The sequence below is a fragment of the Vigna unguiculata genome, chromosome 8 (genome assembly GCF_037176805.1).
Source record: "Vigna unguiculata cultivar grain cowpea cultivar isolate G323 ecotype 2 chromosome 8, ASM3717680v1, whole genome shotgun sequence".
Lineage (NCBI taxonomy): Eukaryota > Viridiplantae > Streptophyta > Magnoliopsida > Fabales > Fabaceae > Vigna > Vigna unguiculata.
This window is the reverse complement of record NC_140799.1, coordinates 32547834-32568509: the sequence shown is the minus strand read 5'-3', so window position 1 is coordinate 32568509 and position 20676 is coordinate 32547834. Positions and strand designations below refer to the sequence as shown.

Genomic DNA, 20676 nt, shown 5'->3' with positions numbered 1-20676 from the left:
ACTCACCTTCATGTTCAGACTTAGCAGCTTCAGGTTCGCATTGACCACTAGCATCTAAGTGACCCCCCTTACCTAAGTCACGTTCATGTTGCCACTCCGTGCCTTCAAGTTCACACTCAGCACCAACATCTAAGTCACTTCCCTTATCTAACTCACATTTAGCACCATATAAATGACCCCCCTTATCTAACTCACTTTCAGCTTCACACTTAGCAATAACAATTAACTCACCCACCTATAATAAATGATCTTCACCTGCACACTCTCCCACCTCAGTTGCATCTCCATCGTGAGCAAAATATTCCAACATTTCTATTATCTTGGGTTCACACATTTTATGCACCACAAAAAGATGAACCTAACCATTAGCCTAGCTATGTTAACCATATGCATTGCACCACGATCATCACACAAAATCTCTAACCTATCCTTTAATATTGAACCACCTCCTACACAATACCATATATCATTCTCTCCAACATACACCATATGGCTGAGTATACTTACAACCTCAAAATAGCTCCAGCGAGCTGGATCACAAGACAAAGTAGAACTTTCCCCATCATATCTCAGTTTCCCATCGTTCACAAACTTCCCTTCGTGGTGGAACACCACCTCAAACATGTCATCGTCCGTGATAAACATATACACACACACACCTATACAATATTCATTTATTGACAAAAAATAAATATATATTAAAAACCAAACCACACTAAAACAGATCACCGAATATGCCTTTCAAATGGGGGACCATAACGGAAAAACAAATTATAACATGGTGGGACACAAACTCATACTTAAACCGCTCACACCCCAACAATTACACACCTAATATGCACCGAACAAGAGCATACATGGTAGATCCGATATCACAAAATCTACTCACCTCACAACCTTTGATTGCAACGATAACGCATATCCAACGAAGACGTTCCTAGATAGATGATCACCTTCACTCTAGACATCAATCTTCTGTCACTCTTCAATCCCCATTTGGCTTCAAATTTTAGAAACACCAATTTGCATTGAATCTCTGATCTGTGCTATTTAGAAAAACCCTAAATTCCAAATTATATTTAATTATTAAATAACATTTTTCCACACCAGTCATTTATTTCAATTTTATTTTTCTTGTTACTATTTCAACACACATAACCATGCCACCTTATTGTTCTCTTAACGTCGTTTACTCAACTTAACAAAAAAGCATCATCGATACCAATTATCCAAATTAAGAACCTAATTGAGACTTATAAAAATAAAGAAACCAAATTGATATTTTTGAACAAAAATGGAGACCATAAACATAATTTAACCAAAAGGAAAATAAGCATAAAATATGATGACACGACACAGAAAAAGAAAAAAAAAAGCACTTTAGTATATCAAAAATATAATCTACTTATAAAAGTTTAATTTTAATGCACGGTGTTAAAAGGTTTTGTCCTATTATACCAGAATTTGACATGTTAGACTCAAAACAGGGAAAAAATTTCTCATCAGAGAAAACATGATAAAGAAGAATAAAATAGTCTACTTCTACATCCTTATAACAAAAAAAAAAAGCAAACTCCTATTCAAGTAAAAGATAATATTTAATCGGTGTTTTCTAAAAGTTTCTATTATTTTCCCTCTTAAATAAATCCATCAAAGAAAAAAGAGAAACAGAGGAGTTTAATCAGTCCCCATTCAAATGCGTTCTTTATTAAACTCAATAGGAATAGGTTTAAAAGCAGAAATATTTTTACGTGAATACTTCTCAATCCTACAGCGACATTTTCTTTTCTAAATGTCACATAGATACATGGTAGGTAGAAATGTTCCAAATTATTTAATTCCACCATGACATCCATAGCTGTGAGTACATTAATGACGCAATGCAAGTTCTATAAAAAAAGGCCATTTTTCAGACTTAAGATACAACACAGAATCCAGAATCTACTATTAGAATGAGTTGCACAAGAGTTGCTTAGTCTTAAACTTTTTCTGTAAACCATGACATGACATGACAAACAATATTAGTTAGATGAAAACAATTGACACTTTCACTTTGCCCATAGCAATACAACAGCTTAAGTAAATGATTTTCTTGCTATCAAAATTCACTTTACAGGTAAGACAAGGGGCACCAGAAAAGCTTTCCCCACCAACCTAAACCTTCCAAACCCTATAACCCAAACTAAAAAGAAAGAATGGACATTTCTCATCATCACTCAACAATACTCTTAACAGAGTTCAAGGACCTCAACAAAAGATAGGGAAGGGAAAGCTTGGAGCTATGAAAAGGTATTAATGGTAACACAAAATAGCAGGAGTAAAAAAGAGAGGCCTGCATATGTTTCTACCTCATCTAACTTTAACGGTCAATATCGGTTACAGGTGTCCTAACCTTCATATGTCCTCAATCCAAGCAATCAGTAGATCATATTGGCAAATTTTCCAGCTTTTTTACACTCAAATATAGCCAATTGCCATGTTGTCCTCATAGAAATCCAACCATATTTTGGCATTCCTCAAAAATTTCCCCCAGATAGGACTCAATTATCTAATTTAGCTGTCAGGAAGACTGACTCCAGGCCTCAGTAGTTGCTCGGCCAATTGATTTGTGCATGCTGAGGCTGCTGATAAACGTTTCCTCCAGGACCTACCATATCAACTCCTCCAGCCATTGTCTGGGATTGTTGTAGCAGTGGATGAACGGTTGCTGCCGTCACTCCTTGTGCAGGGTGATAGATGCCCGCAAAGGTGCCATGGCCAGCCTGAGTTGGGGCAAAAGTCACATGCTGACCCTGAGGTGGGAGGTTGTAGAATGTACTAGTAGGCATACTGGTAATGTCTCGGCCAGGTGCAGCCACCCATACTGCTGAACCTTCGGTCTGCAGTGGAAATTTAGAACATAATTATCATCTAGTCTAGGTCTTCAGGTACCAAAATTAAAGCACAAGTTGATTACAGTAGTAAACTGTGACATATACTTTTCATATCATTCTTGACCTGAGTTTAAACCAGCTATACTTAACTGAATTTCTATGTATATATGGTAGTTAGTCTGGCAATTAAAATAAAAGGTCATTGAAGTTCTTAACCAGAAAAATAAATTGAGTTATAAGGGTTGAAAGAAACTAACCTGCTGTCCACTGAGGTATACATTACTTTCCTTGAACTGAGATGAACCAAGATCTTCATTCGAGGTAGAATTCCCCGCAGCTGCTGCAGAATTATGATTGTAACCAGCAGCAGAGGAGCCATATACACCATAGGCACTTGGCATTACAAGGTGAGTTGGGTTCGCAGCATTTGCCCCGGGCTTGAATTGTGGAAGAGGATATTTCATTCCTGTAGGAGCTGGGGGAGGGGGATATACAGTGCCTGCCTGTGGTTGTTGAGGAAATGCACCATTGCCCAAAAATTGGTGGATTGCTGGAGGTGAGACGTAAAATGGTGAAAAATAGGGACCATAAGGAATGTAATTAGGAGGGTAATGGGATATATGCACCCCACTGGGTCGGAAGACAGGGACAGGCTGTTGGGTAACAGCTATTGAGCTTTGCATCAACCCAGCAGCTTGAGTCACTAGTGGCGCTGGACCTGCGGTGGACAAGACACCTCCCTGCAAATAAACATTAAAAGGCATAAATTTTTCAAAACCTGTGCACCAATCTAATGGTAAAAAACACATAAAATGTTTTCGAATTTATTGATGGGGTGTGACTTCCCAAAATGATACAATTTTATTACATTGTTAAAAACGATATTTTAATAGCATTTATAACTAAAAACTATGAAGTCAGTTTTTGCCAGCATCACCAGGAAAAGAAAACCCCGACTAATTTTTAAGTGTGAAGAAAAATTAAACGGCCAACACAGAAAGAAGAGCCCTTGTCCAAATATAGACAACATATATAAAATGATGTACATAATCAAATAAAAGCACAAGAATGTTGTATGCATACTAAATTGGTTAGCATGTCCTACATCAGCTATGGCCAAAGCGATCTTCACAAGGCTTGGACAACCTCCCTGAGTAAGGTGTTGGGTTTGTCTTAGGCTTGATTCATTTCTAATATGGTATCAAAGTCTATCTAGCATTGATGCTAGGTCAACTACAAATGTCCAATTTTCCAAACTTCATGATGTAGTTAATCAGTCCTGAATATGAGAAGGGTGTTAAGATGTCCCTCAGTGGCTAAGAATATCGTGAAAACAGTGCTTATAATGCTTTGCAATCGTCCTAGCTTGAGCTAGCTTTTTGGGTTCAGTCAAGTCAATTCATTTCTAATAAAACCATCTAACAACAGAAGCATCATTTTATAGCAGTTGAGGGAAAATGATTGCTCTAACTAATGTTTAAATTTAGGTTTAACTCAATCTTACAAAACTTGCGTGTAAGGTAAGGGTTGTCCTCCAACACACCCCATTATTAGAGATATAAAGGCAAAACATTCAGTGATTCAACCGGATATTGGTTAGTTATCTGTTTTTTTCTTTTCCTGCTTTTCTGCCATGACTAGTGTGTTACTGCTGTAACCTCTTTTTGAACTTATATATAAGCTAAGATTTTATATTCTTTCTCATTTAGTGCAATAATAATCCATTCTCTTTTTGTTCATATTTTCTCATACCAAAAACTCATACAGTATCAGAGCTGTTTTGCCAGGATCGCCATAGACTATGACAGACATAGAACCACAGCCAGTTTGAATATGATGCTCCTTTCCACTGAGGTAGATCTTCTACATGTCGAATGAAACAGAATCAATGGATTCTGGCATGGCTGTGGTGAACATGGAAGCCTCACCCAGATGATGAAAAGCAATTGATAGTACATGGGTTTTTCAGGTAAAAGAAAATGTTGATGGAACTGCTAACAAATATAAAGCTAGATTAGTTGCCAAGGCATTTGATCAAGTTCATGGGTTTGACTCTCATAAAAACTTTTTCTCTTGTTATCAAACCTATTACCATCAGAATTATTCTTATTGTTGCCTTATCCAATGGATGGGATTTGTTTACTTTGGATATTAATAATCCCTTTCTCAATGGCACTCTTGAAGAAACAGTGTATATGGTCCAGCAATTCAATTCCTCTACCTTCCCAACTTCCGCTCCTCTATTCACATTTTTTTCCTAACTTCGCCCCTATGCATATGATCAATTTAATTCCACCTTTAAAAGCATTTTAATTGATAATAGGAGGAAATTGTGCAAATGAACAGGAAATGTATAGAGGCCCAAACCTACTTTATAATTTTAAGATTCACCAAACCTAAAATGTGTAAATGATCAAATATGTGCACTTGTTAGAGATCTCACATAGTCTAGGAATAAGGTCAGATTATAATATGTAAATGAGGTGCAATCCTTAGGTTCAGTTAGGCATAAACCCATATCAAAGTCATCAGAGGTGCAATCCTTTGGACTATTATGCCACCATTACTGGGCTCCTATTAGACCACCTCTAAATAGCAAATCCCAAAGTTCATTCCGCAACATAAAGAAATGTGTTGGAGATCCCATATCCACTAGGAACAAAGTCAGATTATAAAATATAAATGAGGTGTAACCCTCATCTTATAAGTTGGTTTTGCGAAATTGAGATAGGCATAAAACCACTTACAAAAATATCATTGAGAAATGGATGCTATCAAGCATACACCGTACATAATATCAATTAAGAAAATAACATTATTTGTATGAAATTCTGAGTAATCGGACTATGATACTAAATGTGCAAAAAATAGATACAAGAAATGAAATCCAAGTAATACAGGTAGTGGGCAATAAAAAACAGGAATTTTCAAAGCATAAGTTAACATTTTCTGTGAATGTTCAGAAATTAATTTGAATAGCAACAAAATCAGTGCAAACCTCTTGCGGAGATTGAGAAGTTGGAGCAGGAAGCACTGTAACATTGCCATTGTACTTGGTGTTCGCCCCGGCAGAAGAAAAAGGAGAAAGGCGACCATCGCTATCAGCACCTGTTCGGTAAAACTGGGCATAGTAACTAGTTGGATCCAATTGTTGATGAACCTATAGTGAGATAACAATCAAGCTTTTTAAGCAACAATAAATGCATAATAAATTAAACGGAACAAAAATTTATACAAGTAGGCTCACGATAAAACTTGGAAGCCGAGAAGCATCACGTGTTTGAGACTCAGAATTGTCAAACGGTGTAAGCTGAGTACCCAACATTGGCGGCACAAAACCAAAACTGTAGTTCGGAGAAGTAAGCACCCCTGAGTACTGATGACCTCCCGATGGCAAAGCAGTGTCTTGCTTGGACTCATTATACTCTTGAATAGAACTGGAAGAGCCATCAACCTCAATGGATGACAAATTGTCGACTCCATTAGTGGGTGATTGTGTATGGTCAGGATAATCTCCAACTTCAGAATTAACCACAGCATTTTGACTGTCGGTTTAAAAGAAAAGATTTGTCACAACAAAATGGATAAGTACTGAAAATTAAGTACAAATGTTTTCCACAAAAATTTTAAGACAATATGGATAATGGTGAAAAACTGAAACATAAGGTACTTGTTGCGGTGAAAAAAACACAGCAAAAAGGATTGAAGTAATATCTAGGCTCTTATAAATATCATTATAACTCCAAAAGTGAATGGAAGGAAAATAATATTAATTTAGGCTGGTCACTGGTAGGTACCTTGACTCCTGTTCCTCCACAGTTTCTTCAATAGTCTGAGAAGTTTCAGAAACAGGTGTAGAACTCTTCTCACTTTCTAAGCCACTAACATATGTTGTATTAACTCCAAAAGCAACTCCCAAACTTCCAAAGCTAAACTTGTTCTTTTCAGAATCAGGCACAATGATATGGTTTGGAAGTATAACATGTTGACGCTGCGGAAGATGAAAATCCTCCAGCTTCCTCTGAAGTTTTGATGTAGCTTCTTCAGAGTTAAGGACACTAGATGCAGATTGTGATTGCCCAATTGGGTCAACTGAAACAGGAGCCTCAGGTGCACTAGCTGGTCTGGAACCCTGATTATTCGAGTATGTTGGCTTTGGTTTCCACTCCTTATTGGTACCAGCTGTTGGAAACAGAAACTAATTATAAATCTAGTGCAAGACAACCAAAAGTCTGTAACATACAAGTTAAATTCCCACCACATGGGATCAAGTGCAATGAGTAATTGGCACCAGTGGGAGAAAAAGTTAATCAATCATCATAAATGGCTACAGCAAGAAAAACTTTATAAGTAAGCTCACAACCACCAGCATATCCACACAATTCTATACAAATAAGCATCTACCAATTTCTTCAAATTAAAACCGTACATGCAACAGAAAAGACATCAGAATAGTGGGGTAATGAATAATGACAGAGTCTTTACAATCATGTAACAACTTCCATAACATAATATGTACAACCGTGTGCATCACAGTGCCTGTAGGAGTTTTTCTTCGTAAATGTAATCAAGCTATAATAATATCATAATAAAATGTCTAGAACATGATGAACAACAAGCCCTGTCCCACAATATGAGCATAGCTATGTAGACCGAACAGCATGTGTTGCTCTAACAATTTTTCATGAGAGAAAACAAGTTAAATAATTACTTTTAAATGAGTATGAAACTACTTACTCGACAAAACAAAAATATAAACCTCCAAAATGTCAATACTCGAGAGAATCATACAGAAACTGTTAGCCTACATTGTAGAAACTGTTCTGGATTTTCAGTATTTATACAATCAATTGGAACTAATCTTAGATGACAAAATAATTTGTGCCTAATAATTAGTAAGTAATTATTCTAACTACTCAGAGCAAATATAGTTTATATACATTCTAACATAAATATTAATGAATGTTATTAATGGTGGATGGCAAAGCCCAAATCATACCATAACAATATGTACATCAATGCAGACTATGGGGGAAGCATAGAATGACAGCGGCAATACAGAATGATATTTACAAAAAAGTACAGTAAAAAAACTGCAGAATAAAAATAAAAGATCCACTTAACAGAGCTGTAAGAGGAAGGAACAGAAAGTCAGAGAACATACGGGGCAGAGAGAACTGAAGCAGGAAAGATAGACTCAAAATACAGGCAGGGAAAAAAAATCAGATCTCAGAATATAGAGAGGCAAAGAGAACTGAGAAAGAAAAGTGATGAACAGTCAGAGATGGAAACAAAAAAACAGCAACTTGTGAAAAGTAAATTCATGCAAGAGAACAAAATTATCCATCCTACAGAGATGGGTCCCTAGCCAGAGGTGGCATGTTTTGCTGGAGAAGACTGTGGGACCAGGAGGACAACAGCAACAGAAGAATAAACACAAGGCTCACACATAAAACATTTATATATGTATTATGCATCTAATCCAGGGATTATACGTGATACAAAAATGTACCTTTTGAACAGCAGAGATATAAATTACCTTTTTGAGGGCCAATTAATTGTTGTGATCGGGTACTGTAATTAGAAGAAGGTCTACTAATTGAAGGGCTACTATGAGTTACAGTTGATGAAGTGGGTGACATCTCAGCAACATGATTCTTTGCTGCTACCTGGGATTTGCCTTGAATCTTTCCTTGCACAGAAGAGCCACCACTCTCAGAAGCTGGCATAGGTTAACGGAGTGAAAATTCTTTGTTAATTACACTGGATAACCTTAAAACCAACACATTATGAAAGAAAATATCAAATATTCTAACCAGCAGTTAATTTGTTTTTGGCCGAGTTAACAACACTTGATTCCCCCGGAGGGTGTAGGTTTCCCATTTCACGTTTAATTGCACCAGCCGCACCAGGAAACCATAAATCATCAGATGGAACCAGTACTGGGTCTGAAGAAGAGAAATAGGCAGCCGATGAAGATGCTGGCCCAGACCCTGGGTGGATACTGGAGGAAGGAATTGATCCGCTTCCAGAAGCAACTCCAGCAACTTTACTTGAACTATCAGAAGGAGAAGCACTATTCAAATTATTTATATCACCAGAAGATGGACCCAATCTGTCTCCAGTTCCAGCAGATGAAGAGGAATGACTTGAGCCACTAATAGTTCCAGAAATTACACTTGTTGGCCCATTTGCATTAATGGGTACAGAGCTGAAAAGAACATGCATAGTTATTAGTTATATAATTTGAACCAAATGCACAAGAATATTAATTCAAATAGCAGTAAGATAATTGATAGAGAATACTAATGATAGTTATCATCACAAGACAAAATATTTAATTGTTACCTTGTTCCTGGATTTTTTTCTTTAGATGTTGTCTCTTGAGAAACTGCCATAGGTGGCACAACTTTCACAGTGGCTTGATGAGTTCCATTATCTTTCCCTGCACCAGAATTCTTGCCACCACCAGCATCTGAGAAAAGGTCCATAAACACTATTAATTTAGGTGCACGGGATGGACAACATAATACCTATTTTTTCTTAACTTGAGACTAGAATGCAGATATAACCCCAATTTTTCATCTAAGGTACAAGGTATAAATATAAAGGGCCAGGTCACAACTTTGAAGACATGCAGCAAGACCATTGGTTTGAAATAATGTGACAGAAAACAGCCAGATGATATTACAAAATGTTCAGATCAGACTCATCCTTCATAATATTGCCAGAAATTCAGAATCTAAAAAAGTCAAAGCAAAAACTATTTTAGCTGACAACAGAAGGAGCTTATTTAACAGGAAAATAAAGAAACCCTCAAACATGTCGTAGTTGAGAATGGTTATTCACCATGTGATACGTTATGAGGTGAAAAATTTCCCCGACCACCCCTAGCTCCCCGCCCTTGGGTGCCAGGCCTCCAGCGTGGCTCCACAGATTCTCTATTGTTAAGATTCTGTAAAATCATAAACATGAATAGAGTTAGCAAGAAACATTAAGTGATTAATAAATATTGAAAATAATTACAGCATACGCAAATGAAAAGAGGCACAGCACATAGCAAACAAGAGACATTCTAAAACACATAAAAGTATGCTCTCTCCTGCAATTGAGGAACAGAAGTCTTAAACAGGAGTGTTTCAAACAAAGAAGAAAAATGCTCCAACAACATTGCTGCATTGCGGGAGTGTTTCAAACCGAGTACATTCAATCAGTGCTCTAATTAAGGAGCTGATTCCTCTGATGAATATAACATTATTAACTAATAAAATTAAGTTGTAAATAGTGCACAATTTTGTGCCTGTAGCCCCACAAAATGTAGCCACCTTCATCTTGGCCACTATTGCTTCAGCAGGGATAAAGCAGAATTTGACCGAGAAAATGTGCCATTTAATGCTTTCAAGGATCTTAGGATTATGTCCCATTTTTATTTAATGTGGTCCGGATATCCTTTCCCCTCACATTCACACGCCACCAATGTAGAACCTATAGATACCATATCCAACAAATAAACAGCTCATCCATCATGTTTTGGAAGCACAAAGCTGTTTCTTGCTTGTTTATGGCATTCCATCTCTGTTCTGACCAGTTTTCAGTGGTGCTCTGATCTTCACCTCTAGCTGTTGAAAGAATTAATGACAGAACAAGTCATGGAAGTACTGCTCTGGTACCATGTGGAGAAAAGGGAAACCGAGAAGCCATATGATGAATACATATGGTATGCACGCACACAGGTATCCTTATTTATAATAAAGAAGAGATACAATAACAAGTAACAAAATCAAGATCTAATAAAGAGAAATGTTCAGTAAGATATTTCCCTGCTGAATAATATTATGTCTCCCTATTTAATGTAATTGAATCATATCTCTAACATAATCAAATCACATCTTTAACTCTCCCACTCAAGTTGGAGCATATGTATTATATGAAACAAGCTCGTAAAAAATGTCATCAACACAAGACCTTGAGAGACTCAGAGAATATGACAGTCAACTGGTTGTTGGAGCTGACAAAGTAAATAATAACAAAGCTAATATATATTTCTCATAGACTTTCTTCATGTCGAAGTGATAATCAATCTTCAATATTCCTTTCAACACTCCCGTTCAAGCTAAAGCATATGTATAATGTGGTTAAGCTTGTTAAAATTGTCAGTGTCAGAGGTCACAGTGGCTGCCAAAGAATAAAAATGAGTATATGACATTGCAGTTGCCAAAAAAGCAAAATATTGCTCAGAGTACACAGAGGCCTCCAGAAAGGAAAAATGATTAGAGGACCTGAAGATTGCCAAAAAGCAAAAAAAGCTCAGAGGACATGATGGCTGCCAGAAAGCAGAATTTCACAAAGGACACAGTGATTGTCAGCAAGAAAAAAATGCTCAGGACATGACAACCACAGGAAGACCAAAAATGCTCAAAGGGTATAGCAATTATCAGAGAGAAAAAATGGTCATCACACAATGCGATGTCAATGGTAGCGGTTGCTGGCCAGAAAAAGCTTGTTAGAAAAACACTGGTGGTGAGCAACGACATTGGCCAGAAAAAAAAATTGCCTGAAAAAAAAAATCTTCAGAAAAACATAGCTAGTGACAAGTAATGCCAACCAGAAAAAGCTCAATAGAAAATTGTCTCCTGTGAACAGTACACTGGCGGTGAACAATGCATCTGACATGAACAGATACAGTAGGAAAAAACATAAACTGGAAAATAAAAACAGTTTCTAAGACATTTACACCTATGAACAGTGAACTGGGATTTGGGTTTATTTCTCCTTAGACTCATGATACCTTGACGAAAGGAGTGGTGACAAAACAGGTCAGGGAGCTTGGTGTCACTCTGGCACCGTGTTGAGAAGAGAGAAATGACGAATTCTGTGGTTTGTACACACAGGTATTCTTATTTATAATGAAGAGATGCAATAACAAGAAACAAAATCAATATCTACACAAGCGAAGACCGATCACTTATTTAGCTAATTTCCAATTATTTCATCATTATTCATGTTTACCCACAACTGTTTCAACTCTGTTCTACTTCTCTGTTATGGCATCAACCTTGTCAGAATGAATGAAACGGCAATGGATTCGTCCATGCTGAGCCACTGTGAACACCACCTGTGCATGGGCAAAGCCCAAGGAATAACTTGTATATAGTGTGGCAAAACAATAGTTTAAAAAGTATAAACACTACAAAGTAAGATATATACTCAAACAAGCCTATGTAACGAAGAAAGTTGAGATGGGGGCATAATTTGAATGAGCCTCAACAAAATGAGGAGGAGGACTAGGAAGAGGTGAAAAAAATTTTGAATATTTGAAATGGAATGAGACTGGCAGCATCATGCGACCATACTGTCATTACCAAACAAAGCCAAAAAATGCCAGTGACACCATGGATATTTTGTTATTAAAAAATAAGTTGTCAAATAAGGAAATGCTAAGAGGAAAACAAGCATAAATTATGCTTGTAAAAAGGAGGCAAGAGCAAGAAGAACTCAGTATAAGAGGTGATTCCATTATAGGAATAGAATTACTTTTATTGGAGTGCGCTCAAAGAACTTCAACTTAATGGATTAGGTTATTAGAAATTATACCTCACACCTAAAAGGTTCCGAGCTATCATGAGTGAGTTTCTCTCCTCCATATAAGAAAGTTGGAGTACATGATGGAACTACTGAAGACTCACTATGTACAAAGAAAATATTATAGATGTTCAATTATTCCATACGTAGACAGATAAGAAAAACAGAACCTTGATCAAATTTTGGGAATCATCCAACTGACTTTATGTACGGTGAAGAGCATTTATGTGCCTGCATAGGTGAAGGCTGGGAATAAATTATTTGAGCTTTTGGATAGTTGTGTTAAGGAGGTTGCAAAGCATACACCTATCAATTTATTACTGGCAATAGTTTCATTCAGCAATTTGAATTCTTAACTATTACTTGTTACTCATTTTAGATTGTGAAACTTATTCTTAGGTTAATTGTCAAACCAAGAGGCAATATCCGTTTTGCCCTTCATGTGCCGCATATTATGTTGATTTGATGTTAGAAGACATAGGAAAGAAAGAAGGAGTCAATCTCCTGGGGTTTGTTTTATAACCACTCATTGGCCTGAATACTATGTGGAGGATTACAAACAAGTTTGAATAAGTTAGATTCAGAGTGACAAGGTTTGCCACAAGGCCCACAAGATTTTTTTAATTACAAAGGCATGATCATAAAAATAAATAACCTTGGAAAGATGTTCATTTATAATGAGTGATAGAAGTCCATGTAATAATAATTAGAGAGAGAAAAGAGAATACATGAGAGAATATTGATTGATTTTGATACAATATCTTGAATTACAATCTTTAGGTACAGAAACAATTATTTATATATAAGTGAGACTTCTCTAGGAAGACACCTGAACTAACTCTAATTAACCTGCAGCTTACATTATAGACAGAGTCTATAACAGCTGTCATAACAAACACAATCATGTGCTCTGTTAGTCCAAGAAAGCCAAAGAAGCAAGAGTAAAAAGGGAAATTAACAATGGTATTTACATTCTTAAGGCTAGGGGTGGCCTTGATCAAGTTCTCGGGGTTGTCTATGAGAAAATGGCTGCAATGAAGTCCATATATGAAGCTACAAATAGGGCCAATGAAGCTACGGAAAACGCATTCCAAGTGTTAGAAATAAAAAATAAAAAAAATCTAAAGATATTATCTTAGAATATCTTTGAAGATCTCTTAGGAATTATTCTTCTTTTATATTTTGATTTATTTCTTTATTTAATTAAGATATTCATAATTATAGAAATATTGCATTAGAATCAGATTTAGGGTCTGTTTAGACAAGCTTCTTCATAAGACTTCTAGAAAAAAAAACATAAGATATGGTGAAATAAGATTCTCCATAAGCTAATTAGCTCTTGCACAAGTTAAAAACAAGAATTCAGAGAAGCTATATGAAAGATATTCTACAAATTAACTTATGCATAAGCTAATTTTAGTTTATAGAGAAGTTCATTTCAATTTTTCTTAGTATATTTCTCTTCTAGAAGTGCTTGGGGAGAAATTTGTCCAAACAGACTGTCATTAGGATATGACTTATAGACATATCATATCATGTATAGAGGAATAAAATATCCTGCAATTATTTGCATATTTTGTCATCAGCCTATGTATAAAGATGGATTCTATTGTGTAGTTCATACACAGTTTTCAGCCACTCTTCCATCTATTTTTCTCTCTTTCAACATGCTATCAAAGCAGTGTCATCCTCCATAACCTATTTTGTCACCGCTGATTTAAAAAAAGAAAGAAGTGGAACTCCAATTAGCCACCTCTTCTGTTAGGTATCTTATTTCCAGAATGACTATCACTTTTCCAGTATATCCTAATTTCATTTGCACTCTAAATTTATAGTTGCCATTCATGGCTGCCAACTTTTCCATTGACAGACCCTATGTTTGCCACCCTTCAAATGCATTGGCCCTGACTGTTCCAGAAGCATTGGTTCCAACTTCTTCCCAGATGCATTACCCCAACTCAACTTTGTTCTAGATGCACAGGCCTAGGCTTAGTTTCAAATGCAATTGCTGCCTTCTTCCCTAAATGTTCTACCCCTGAGCTTTTCTTAGAGACATTGATCCCGACCTTTTCCCCAAATGCACTGGCCTTGGCTTTTCCCAGATGCATTGGCCTTGACTTTTCTCAGATGCATGGCCTCTACTTTTAACTAGATAAACTGATCCAGGTGTTGTCTCAGATGCATTGGCCCCAGATTTGCCCCAATGCAATCAATAACCCTGATGGTAACTTAAATGCGCTTGCCCAAACTTTTTCCATAATGCATTGGTCCTGGTTTTTCCCTAAATTCACTGGCCCCAACTAGTTGCTAGATGCACTAGCTCCAACTATTGCCAAATGCATTGGTCCTAGTAATTCCTGAATGCACTGAACCCAACTATTTTCAAAACTCACAAGTCCCAACTTTATTCCAAATGGGGCCTCAACTTTGTCCCAAATCCCAGAGTTGTTTCTCCAACCATTGTTTTCGATTCGGTCAATCTCGATTTTTATGTTTTCTAACTTTGAACTTCCAAGGTAGTGAATTATCTTCTTGTAACAAGCTAAAGCTCAGTACAAATCATCTTAAGGAGGAGTGTAGAAAGACAGTAAATATCTAAAGATATTATCTCGATATTCTAGAGTATCTTTGATGATCTCTTAGGATTAGTTCTTCTTTTATATTTTGCTTCATTTCCTTGTGAAATTATTAGTTAGGATCTTTATAATTATAGGAATATCTTATCAGATTATCAGATTTATTAGAATATGATTTATAACCATATCATGTATATAGTGTTAAGATATCATTAATATCTTATTTTCTGTTTCTACTGTTATTAATATCCTATAATCATTTGTATTTATTCTAATCGACTAGTATAAAATGGAGTCTGTAGTGTAGTCCATACACAGTTTTCAGTATCTTTTCCATCCATTTATCTCTCTTTCAACACAAGGGAAACAAAGCCGACTACAAGGTAACTTTAGCTATAATTTGTAACATATATAAATGTCATCTTCATCATTCGTTGAGCAAGTCACTATTTAAATACTCAATTCATCTATGACAATCCCAGAACTGAAAATTATCCAATAGCAAAGAAGGGGATATATAAATGCACTAATAGGCTGTTTGCAAATGAACATGAGGTGGATAGTGCATCAAATCAGTTGACAATGTATAAGAAAACAGGAGGCAAAGGTAGCAATAAGACAAAGGACTAAATTAGGTACTAGTGTGCAAAAGATAATTTTTTATAATTTTAATAATTACATGATGAAAATGGAAATTCTAATAAGTAGTTGCACTGCATTTGAATGAAGGAGAAACTACAAAGGAATGCACTCCACATTTTGAAAATGTCGCCACTAAAACAGAGAGTTTAAATTATAGCTCATTAAGATATACACAGAACTGGTTATTTTAAGCACAAAAGTAAATGTCAAATAACTACATTTTTAAAAGGCTTCATATAATATAGTGATATAACATTTTTTTATTTACAAAATATATTCATTCTAAAAAGAGAAAGAAGCTTGCTTCTAATTAAGTATAAGAAGGATCTTAAGGAAAACTGAGTCCTGTGATGGATCTCTAAGACAAAATGCTTTATTAATATTAAGAAAAAGGAGTCAATACAATAAATAGAAGAGATTTGATATCATTTATTAACAAAGATATGATACGAGAATAAATAAAATATTCCTAATAATAAGTATATAATCTAGATATTCTTGAATATATAAGATCAACTTCTTATTTCTATAATTATAACACTCTCCTTCAAGTTAGAGCATATAAGTCTATGAGCACAACTTGCTGCAAGTATAATCGACCGTCAGTTCTCTCAAAGACTTGGTGAGTACATCAACCAATTATTCATTAGAATTGACAGATTTGGTGGCAATGTCTCGAGACTCCAATCTTTCTCTTATGAAATGACAATCCACCTCAATATGTGTGGTCCTCTCATGAAAAACAAGACTAGAGGCAATATGTAATGTCGTTTGGATGTCACATACAAGGTGCATTGGGAACTTTCTTCAAATTTAAGTTGTTTGAGGAGTTGTTTTAGTTATGTTTTTCTTCTGCAATTGATATTGCCACATTTTGTTTTCTACTTTTTCAGGATATAAATTACCTCAAACAAGAACATAGTACCCTAAAGCGGAGCATCCATTGCTAGGTGACCCTTCCCAATCGATGTCAAAATATTCAACAATTTGAGAAATTCCCTTATCTTCATAAATGGGACCTTTTCCAAGAGTCTTCTTAATATACTTTCAGATTCATACAGCTGCATCTCAATGGTCTTGAAAACAAGAGTCTAAAAATAGACTTACTACACACTACGAAGTCAATGTCAGGACGAGTCACGATCAGGTAATTTACCATGCCAACTAACCTTGTGTACCTCTCAGAGAATGAGAATACAAGTTTGATACTTGAATCCATTGACGTGTTCACAGGATTAGGATTTATCATCCTTATTTCTTCTAGAATGTCGAGAGCATATATTCTTTGAGATATGAAATCTCCAACACACACCCTCATGCAAAGGACAGGATACCTTGAACATGGAATACAGGAGGGGTCGGGGTGGCACAATAAGTCCAAGAGACATTGCTAGAATAGGCCCTAATACTATGTTAAACTCTTGGAAAGAGAGAAACATTAAGTTGAAACCATGTATCTATGAGAGAGGACGGTTGCTTTATTTATATTGAGAAAAAGCAATCTATGCAATAAATAAAGGACATTTCATATGCTCTAATAACAAAGATATAATATGGGAATAATAAAAACATTCCTAATAATACATATATAATCTACATATTCTTCATCATATAGGATCAGCTCCTTATTCTTATAAACAGAAACAATCAATAATCAACCATGCAAACCAATTAGTAATGCATTATTAAAGGACATTACTGAAAAAAAATATCTTACCTCCTTTCTTCGGTCTTTCTTTCTCTTGACTTCATGAAATGTGTCTGTCAAACAAAGGTACAAACAATAAGAATGTATGGATCCATTAAAAATTCACATCAAAAGTTCAGAACCAATGAACCCATAGAAACCATGCGTGAATGAAAGGCAATCAAAAAGAAACGAATGCAGGATTGATTCAACAACTCCAAAGATGCAAAAACACTGCCCAAGCTACTTCAACATGACATTATAAAACAATACACGAATGGAAAAGTACCCTTACATGCAAGATGATGACAACATGAAACTTCACACTTCGACCAATAACAAAACGGGGAAACAATTAAAAGAGCATAAAATTAATTATGAAACAGTATTACCAAAGATCAACACCACACATCTACAGGCCAATCAAATACATAAAAAATCAACCATTCATAAGAAAATAAAACTGATAATAGAACTGAACTGTGATCTGCTACACGGTTTTCAAAGCCTAAACAATATCAGAGAAGCTGCTCCAAGGAATAAAAATGCAACAAAAGTTTTGCATGAACTGCATGAGAACATTACCGCAAGACCTATTTCCAAACTAGCCTTACACACAACACAAAACATGGAAAAAACATGTGAAGACTGAATCTGCAACAAACCACCAGCATTAATCCCATTAAGCATCCCAAAAAGGGGTTTAGATTCCAAATGAGCTTGTCAAGAAGGAAACTCTACTTATCATAAGAATGGATAAGAAACTAGAAATAGGACATGCAGTAGTAAAGCACAAAGGTGAGATTTTAGGGTCAAAATAATACAATCTTGACTGCAAAAAAAAAAAAAAAAAAAAAAAAAACTACATTAATCGAATTAAAACACACTGTCCTACAAAAGCATAAAATATCCTTTCATGAGACTCCAGTTTCAAGTCAACTATTAGCTTACAAAAACATAGGTCTGAAATGCCACCCATGAATTTGGAAAAATAAAACTTGAGAAGAAGGGCAATAGATTACAGAAAACCCCACAACAACACCACTTGCACAAATTATAGAAACCCAATATACAAAAGCAACCACTCTCAACACACCCAACACAAGTTCCCTGCTTAAATAACTCACATTCTGAACTCCACCGACCCAATCATCAAACGAAACAAAATATCAAATGAACTCAGATACAGTGACAGTGCAAGCTTAAAATCAAGCAGCTTAATGCATTAACAAAGAAGCCGACAGTGGAGAATGATACACTAAACCATTCTGACTATTTATAAAGAAATTTCTGACCGAGCCAACCAAGTCCATAATCTAAACAAATTAACCAATTATATCGGAGTACAAAGTGAACGAACCCTTCAAAATTTCGTCCAAAAACTCAACTTTCTACAAGTCAAGCTACACAAAGCCCCTGAGAAACAAAAAGGGCTAATTGAAAAAAAAAATCCCTTCTTAGCCAAACAAAAATATCTCAACAGTGAAACCCCATCATGGCAAACACAATTATTCAAGGTCCCCCATCCCACCTCATCACAAAAAAGGGGTAAAATTTCAAAAGAAAAAAAACAAAGGAACCCCAGATGAGAAAACGCAAAGTCCAACACCCGGATCACACAAGCACGGATATTAAGATCAAGATCAAATCCGCAGAAGTTAAAGATAGGAGAAAAACGATACCCTGAAGGAGAAGCTTCTGAGCGGTCTCGTTGGGATCCATGGAACATTCCTTGAGCATTGCATAGATGTCCTCTTCACTGTGATTGCCCGTGATCTCCTTGATGTTCTGGATCGTCCTCCTCACACTGGTCGGAATTGAAGCCCTAAACCCCGCACCGCTCATCTTCGCAACACAAAGTCAGAAACTTTGCGAACACAGTATATATGGGCAATGAAGAGAAGGGAGCAAAGAGGGGTCAGTGATTGATTGGGTGATGCAAAACAAAAAGGCACTAAATAAACATAGATAAAGAAAGAGAGAAAGACAGAGAGATGTAGAGAGAGTTCAATGAGGATTGTGAGAGGGTATGTATGATCTATGGGGTTTGAATTGATCAATCTGAATTCTGAACTAGGAATATGGGGAAAGAAGGAACAAAACCAAAACCAAGTGTGTATGTAGGTGTATCTTTGTTTTTATTTTTTTTATTTATTTTATTTTTCAGTGAATGAAAGACTTTTTGGTTCCTCTTTTTCTCTTTATTTTCCTTCTACTTACCTTTTCTTTTCCTCTTATTTTCCTATGTGTTTTCCTCCTTTCTTTTCTTTTTATTTTTCTATGCTCCTTCACTTATTTTGAAATTGTAGTAATATTAGTATTTATTTTCATATTAATTAGAGGTTGTAAATAATATGCAATGTTTTCTCCATGCAAGAAATTATTTTGAAAATTTGTACGTTAAACGTGTATAATGAGCCTAATAAGCTTTTTAGTTGCTTGATTTAATTAAAAGTATTAGTAAAAATAACCTATAAGCTAAATGGTAAGTATAAAATAAAAAATACATATGTAGTTATTTGTGGTCAAATGAGATTTTAAGCAAAAGATTCCTAAAATATAACACTTTTACTGGTCAAAAATTATTTTTAAACAAATTAGAAAATCATGATATAGACATTTATTTATCGGTTTAATTATTTGAATGGTATGTAAAAGAGTGTCAATTTGGTACCCACTTTTGAACAATTAGGTCTCTTTAAAAAAAATAATAATTAAACACATTATGTAGTAAATGTCATTATACTGATTTCAATTTAGTACCTCATATATATCTCATTGTTTCAATTTAGTCCCTACTTTTGTGTCTTTAGTTCAATTTTGTCCCAATTTTTTTTAATAATTGAAGTATTTTTTTTTTAATTTTTTTTATAAGATTAAAACTAATTAAGTATAAATATTTTTACAAAATTAAGTACTTATATTTATATTAAAATTTAGTGGTAAAAAAATGCATTGACAAGATATGAGTTAATAATATACAATAACATAATATGCTAAAAAGTCATTTTTAATAAAAAATATTAGTATAACATTTATACAAATAATATATCTGGTCTTGGATTGGAGAGAGACAATATAGCTCTATTTTGAAAAAATAAAAGTAGATGATTATATTGTTTTATTAGTATAACATTTTTTTTATATCAGTAATTAATGTTGTAAAAATATTTATACTTAATTACTTTTAATCTTAATTACTTTTAATCTTATGAAAAAGTGAATTAAAAAATGTACTTCAATTATTAAATTAAATTGGGACAAAATTGAATCAAAGACACAGTAGTGAAAACTAAATTGAAACAATAGAGTATAT

At 35.1% G+C, this 20676-nt stretch overlaps 1 protein-coding gene across 2 annotated transcripts; it reads right to left on the bottom strand.

The window, feature by feature from the left end:
- Window positions 1-2075: 2075 nt before the first annotated feature.
- On the bottom strand, window positions 2076-19464 carry LOC114194122 (flocculation protein (DUF1296)). 2 transcript variants are annotated; one of them, XM_085665579.1, is made up of 11 exons: window positions 19043-19464; window positions 17391-17434; window positions 9723-9828; window positions 9222-9348; window positions 8690-9084; window positions 8413-8595; window positions 6671-7055; window positions 6109-6418; window positions 5872-6033; window positions 3131-3613; window positions 2076-2879 (listed from the first exon to the last, which is right to left on the bottom strand). In XM_085665579.1, exons 1-11 carry the CDS (start codon window positions 19203-19205, stop codon window positions 2583-2585), a joined length of 2655 nt encoding a protein of 884 aa, XP_085521705.1. In that variant the 5' UTR covers window positions 19206-19464; the 3' UTR covers window positions 2076-2582. The 2 variants fall into 2 exon arrangements, with proteins under 2 accessions (XP_085521705.1, XP_027939988.1); XM_028084187.2 differs by having other exon boundaries at window positions 6121-6418; window positions 19043-19463.
- Window positions 19465-20676: the final 1212 nt, after the last annotated feature.